The sequence below is a fragment of the Poecilia reticulata genome, chromosome 17 (assembly GCF_904066995.2).
Source record: "Poecilia reticulata chromosome 17, P_reticulata-male-v2, whole genome shotgun sequence".
Classification (NCBI taxonomy): Eukaryota; Metazoa; Chordata; class Actinopteri; order Cyprinodontiformes; family Poeciliidae; genus Poecilia; species Poecilia reticulata.
This window is the reverse complement of record NC_088846.1, coordinates 27,897,269-27,903,863: the sequence shown is the minus strand read 5'-3', so window position 1 is coordinate 27,903,863 and position 6,595 is coordinate 27,897,269. Positions and strand designations below refer to the sequence as shown.

The 6,595-nt window shown below is 40.4% G+C and overlaps 1 protein-coding gene across 1 annotated transcript; it reads right to left on the bottom strand.

Moving 5' to 3' along the window:
• Window positions 1-3,405: 3,405 nt before the first annotated feature.
• LOC108167072 (uncharacterized) lies at window positions 3,406-6,250 on the bottom strand. The gene has a single exon (XM_017309903.2). It carries the CDS (start codon window positions 6,123-6,125, stop codon window positions 4,209-4,211), a length of 1,917 nt encoding a protein of 638 aa, XP_017165392.2. The 5' UTR covers window positions 6,126-6,250; the 3' UTR covers window positions 3,406-4,208.
• Window positions 6,251-6,595: the final 345 nt, after the last annotated feature.

The following is a 6,595-nucleotide window of genomic DNA, read 5'->3' as shown; positions in this document are numbered from 1 at the left end:
GTAAGAGATTTATCAGGTGTGGCAGCATAAAGAGAGAAACAGTAATCCCTAATATGCAATAGTCTGTCTCAACATTCATGTGTTAGAAATGCCAATCATCTGTTGAATACCAACTACCTCATCTGTAAATTTAACTTTTCCATGCATAAATTGATAACCTTCCTCTCCATAAGGTTTTTAATCATTTTCAGATGTAAAAAAATCTCAAATTATAAACAATTTTATTGCCCACTGGCAAGTAAGTATTCACCTATTTCACCCTTTTTTTAATTACTTTTACAAATCAATTATGATCAACACAATTTGGCTATTAAAAAAACAACAAAAAAACATTTTTGTCATTTAATGGTCAGTATTTTGTAGAAATCAGTTTTTACTGTCACGTAAAATTTTTTGTGCTAAATTTACTGTCATGAAAACCAAATTTGGCTGATTTTGATTGATTTGTAAAACCAAATAAAATGGTGAAACCCCCAAGGGGTTGAATACTTTTTAAAGGTTCTGATTCCATAACCTCACCTCTCCATGCTGCTTTCTTATTGCTCCATCAGGTGCAGAATGAGTGTGAGCCTCTTTATTTTAAGCAGGCAGGTAATCAACCTAACAGCTCACAGGAGAACCAGCAGGGACAGTCACGTCACGCAGCAGGTAACCTTACGCAGCAGCAGGTGACCTCACGCAGCAGCAGGTAACGCCATGCAGCAGGTAACGCCATGCAGCAGGTAACGCCATGCAGCAGGTAACGCCATGCAGCAGGTAACGCCATGCAGCAGGTAACGCCATGCAGCAGGTAACCTTACGCAGCAGCAGGTGACCTCACGCAGCAGCAGGTAACGCCATGCAGCAGGTAACGCCATGCAGCAGGTTACGCCATGCAGCAGGTAACCTTACGCAGCAGCAGGTGACCTCACGCAGCAGCAGGTAACGCCATGCAGCAGGTAACGCCATGCAGCAGGTTACGCCATGCAGCAGGTTACGCCATGCAGCAGGTGACGTTACGCAGCAGCAGGTAACGCCACCGAGCTGAAGAGCAAACAGTACTGCAACACCACAGCCAGAACAAAACCAGTCCATGGTTGTGTGGCCACAGTATTTTTAGACCTCAGAAAGGTCACAACAGTTTCTTGTGTGTTATTAACATGATGTCTCATTTTAATTTCTTTGAAAAGTGTTGACTTCATACTTTTCAAACTGTAAACAATCTTCAGAGGTGTAAAACTGTCACACCTAAAATTCCCAGTGGCATCGAAGGTCCGCACCTGAACATGATTTATATTTTTATACATTAATGAGATACTTCATGTCAGCATAAATACTGATGTACAAATATAAGCTTGACTCAAATCAATATCTGATCAGAAAAAAATGACTAAATGACACTAAAAGTATGTTATGCATGTCAAGAAGCCATTAACTCATCACCAGAGTAGAATACTGTCCAAATATGAACTATAAATTTTAAAAATATCATGAGACAGGAATTCTAACATGTTTTAATACTTGGAACAAGCATCTAAATAAATGAATGTGAATGTTTTATTGGCAGAGATCCATCAAGTTGCATATTTATGAAAACAAAAGCATATCATAAATAGAAAGAGGGCAAGAAACAGGTGATACACATTTAAACGGTTTTAGAATGAAGAATGTGTTGAGAAAATGTGACATCTTATAAATTCTTAAAACAGAAACACAAAAATCAGGGAGATTTTAGCTTTTCTGTTGTTTTTTTTAATTGTTTTAATTTATTTTCTTTTTTTTTGTTTTAATTTATATTCTGTTGCTGATATTTTCTCCAGCTCCACTTATGCAGTAATTGAGCCATTTAGAAAGAAAGGACTCTACTGAGAGGGAAACACTGGGTGTAAACAGCTGCACTCAGACAACGTGAGACATGAGTTGAACAGCAGCACCGGGGGGAAAAGAAGAAATTGGAGGGTGGAGACAGGTGGAGAGCTGCTGAGAGCCCGAGTTAATGCTAAGATTCTTCCTCCAGGCAGAAATGTGGCAACAGAAAAAGATATTTAAGCAACCAAACAGGACAAGAAGGCAATAAATCAAGAAACTTTGAGCCAAGCATTTTTCTTTTTCAATCTTCTAAGACCAGGGCCATGCAGAGACCACTAAAGAGTCAGGTGCTCAAAAAAAAGGGCCCATCTAACCTAATTCTAGGACAGAATATGAACAAAGCCACTCAGCTTTCAGTTTAATAAACAATGAGAAATTACAAAATTGTGAGAGATACAATCAGAGCTAACGAACATTTCTATATAAAGCATACAACTATGCATATGTAAGATATCTTATTAGTAATTTCTTCCTGCAGGTCTGTTTTGTTATAGGAAAGTATTGCAATATTCAAACACGCACTTTAGCAAGATATGCAAATCAGAGCTTGACCACCAGACATATTTTGTCTTTACAGAATTACACTATTAAAATATAAACAAGGGCACAATGCAACCTTTTAGTGACTGTAATCTATAAAACAGAGCTGCCTGTTTGCTGCAGTGGAGATGAAGACGATCCCTTCAGGAAAGCAGAGCTGCATCTAACTTTAACGCAGAACTGCAGAAAAAAGAATAAGAAAAAAAAGCAAATATTGAATAGTTAATGTATGTCACCATGAGAAAAGTCTACTGAGTTTTGCTTTAAAAACTTTTTTTAAATTAAAATCACAGCTTTGTCTCATGAAGTGAATTTCTTTTTTGCAAAACAAACTTATTTGCGCTTGTCATAAAATCTTTTCTTGCTATTCTCATATAAAATAAGTTAATATAAGTTTATGTTTGTGAGTCAAAGTTTTGCTTATGATTCTCACATGACGTCATGGGCAGGGCCTAAAATTTCTGATGTGTGCAAATAAAAGTTTATGCTTGGCAAATAACTTTTTCAGTTCACGAGACAAAAATGAGTTATTTAATTTTAAAAATAAGTTTCTTAAACAAAACTTTTTTGTTTAAAAAAAGGAATCATTACAATTCCAAAAGTTTTGATTACAATTTTATTTTACTTAACTGAAGTTAGTTTTTTTTTTCAATGAATAATTGGGGAAAAAATTTAACTGCATACACTTTGAACCAGACCCTAAACTTACTTAAAGTCTGGATTGAGTTTTTTCCCCTTCACTCATGACACACCAAAAACTGTTCTGTAATCTGGAACGTTTGCTCCGTTGAGCTCTGCAGTTAACCTCCTTATCTCACTGTGCGAGGAGCAACTGCATCATGTGTCACGAGTAAAAGGTCAAAGTACAACGTGACCGGCTTATTATGTTGTACAAAAAAAAAAAAAACGAAGAATTTTAGTACATGTTATTATGTGTCAGAAGAGGACTTAGGAAATAATATAATACCAAAAAAATAAATATTTGACCAAAAGGGTACTTGGGGGCAAGGTGCAAAAGGGGCAGGTGCTCAAGCACCCCAGCTCCCCCTCTGCACGTGCCTGTCTAAATGCTAATGTGTTATATGTTGAAACAAAATTCAACATTCAACATAAAAATCACATTAAAAACAAAGTAGATAAAACCAGAATGCTGCCAGATTTAAAAAAAAATAATGTATCTGGTCTAAATATGGAAACACTGACATTAAGATCAACCTGCCGTGCTGCTAAAGGTAAAAGTAAATTCTACCTTTTTAAATTATGATGCAAAACGGGTTTTAAAAAAAACTTAAAATTTGGGTATATTAGACACCTTAACAGAGAAACTATTCATGTAATCCTTGATGGTGAGAACAGGATATTTTCCTGGTTACAAGAACTCAGTGGCAGAACTCTAATATTAATATTATCACATTATTAACAGCCTCAGCTCAGTAGAAACATCCTGACTTTGATAAAAACTAGGACTAGATCTGGTTTCTTTCTGGATCCATAATCAGTGATGTATCAATTAACTGATCAGACTAATTGATTGGCCATCAGAGGAGTCGATTCAGCAGAGGTTCTGGTTCTGATGTCCTCTGGTTGGACCTGGAATGTCCCTGCTTTGACCTTCAGATGGAACCATTTTTTTCTCAGGACCTTTCCCTCTCTCCAGACTTTACATCCATACTTTCCACTGTCTCTCATTGTGGGATGTCTCAGAGTCAGACTGAGGTCTCCAGACTTCAGCAGGTCTTCACCCATCTTGGTTCTGGTTCTGTAGCACTGGTCCTGGTCTCCAGTCTGAACAGAACCATTCTGATACACATAGACATTTATCACCGGTTCAGGTTCATAGCGCCTCCACTCCACTTTATCTCCTGCCAGCAGCTCAAGTGTTTCTTCGAATGGCAGCAGGACAGACTCTGCCCCTCCTCCACCTCCACCTGTTGGCATCTAAATCGGAGTTCAACTTGTTTCTCCATCAGGATTTCTCCATCTCTGCTGTAGACTCTGCAGATGTATGTTCCGTCGTCTTTAGGACGTCTCAGAGTCAGACTGAGATCTCCAGTCTTCAGTGGGTCTTCATCCATCTTGGTTCTGTTTCTGTAGGCCGGTTTCTGTTCTGTAGGCTGATCAGAGCCATTCTCATACACATGAACGATGTTATCATATCTGTCCTTCCACTCCACTGTAGCATCTTCAGGCAGATGAACTTTGGCTTTCCATGGCAGCAGGACAGACTCCATCTCTGATTCCACCTTCACCTGTTGGACTTTGATCTTCAGAGAGAAATATTTTACTCTCAGTAGTTTTTCCTCTCTCAGGACTACACATTGATAATCTCCACTGTCTCTCTTTGTGGGACGTCTCAGAGTCAGACTAAGGTCTCCAGTCTTCAGCGGGTCTGCATCCATCTTGGTTCTGTTTCTGTAGAGCCGGCTCAGTTCTCCAGGCTGATCAGAACCATTCAGATACACATGGACCTTTATTGGTGGTTCAAGGTCATAGCGCCTCCACTCCACTTTATCTCCTGCCAGCAGCTCAAGTGTTTCTTTGAATGGCAGCAGGACAGACTCCGCCCCATCCTCCACCTCCACCTCATGATCTTTGACCTCCAGCTGAATTTGTTTCTCTATCAGGATTTCTCCATCACTGCTGTAGACCCTGCAAGTATAACCATCACTAACTTCAGGATATCTCAGAGTCAGACTGAGATTTCCAGTGTTCAGTGGGTCTTCATTCATCTTGGTTCTGTTTCTGTAGTACTGGCCCTGTTCTCCATGCTGATCAGACCCTTTCTGGTACACATGGACCACATCATTGTCTCCATCCCTCCACTCCACTTTACCGTTTCCAGGCAGATGCACTTTAGTTCTACAGGGTAGAAGGACAGACTCCACCCCTGAATCCACCACCACCTGTTGGGTTTTGACCTCTAGCTGAACTTGTTTCATCATTTGGATGTTTCTTAACCAGCTGTGGACACTGCAGGTGTAGACGTTATTGTCTCTATATGTAGGATGTCTCAGAGACAGACTGAAGTCTCCAGTCTTCCACAGGTCTCTCTTCAGCTTAGTCCTGTTTCTGTAGAGCTGGTTCTGTTCTTCAGGCTTATCAGAACCGTTCTGATACACATGGACCTTCCTGTTGCCTGCATCCACCCATTCCACCTTAACGTCTTTAGGCAGGAGGCCCATCATTTTGCAGGGAAGGAGGACACACTCCTCCCCTGAAAGCACCTCCACCATCTTCTCCTTCTCCATCTCCATTTTTTGTTTTGGTCTCAAACGATGACGAAAATAACATAATATACCTGCAGCAACAGTCAGAACCAGCACAAAAAAAAACAAGAGAGCTTTAGCCCAGGATGGAAACAATTCCTTTACCAGCAGTTCTTCATCTCTAACTCTCAGTTCTCCCCTGACGTTCCTGACGGTGCAGCTGTAGGTTCCAGTGTCAGACGTCTGCAAGTTGGTCAGTTTCAGGCTAAGGTCTCCAGTCTCCAGAGCGTCAGCTTTCATTGAGGTTCTGCCTATGTAAAGCTGGTTCTGATCCATCAGTTGATCTCCTTCCTCCTGACGCTGGTGAACAATTGGAGGACTCAGGTCGGAGCGGCTCCACTTCACTGTGGGTTGGTCCAGTTCAAAAATTTCAAACTCACAGAACAGCAGAACGGACTGTCCTTCATACGTCTCCACAGCTAAGACCTGCAGGGACATGTGCAGGAGGATACCAAACACAATCATCATCATCTTCCTCTGAGGTCAACTAGATCAAACCTCCGTTTGATCTAGTTTTGATCTAGTGACTTTTATCATCTCCCATCATGTGGTCTTCTTCACTATGTCTCCAGGATCCAGCAACTCTTAAGAGTGTTACTAAGACTGATCAGTTCTGAGGAAAGGCAAGAATGTTTTGCTTCCTCATAGTTTAACACCTGAACAAAGTTCACCTTAGCGAAGTGTTGCTGAGCAGTGGTTGGTTGTTTAGCCAATGAGTCACAGTTTTAGTGATAAACAGGTTCTGCCTGCTGAGCAAACTGAAAGTTTCCTGTACTTTCAGTTTACTACTACCAAACCCATGGGTTTGGTAGTAGTATCTCTATCTCTTTTAGTTACTTGCATATATACACACATGCACACACAGCACATGCTCATGCACACGCACACACATCCACACCTAAGGTTGAAGAAATTACACAACAGGGAACGCCCTCTTTTAT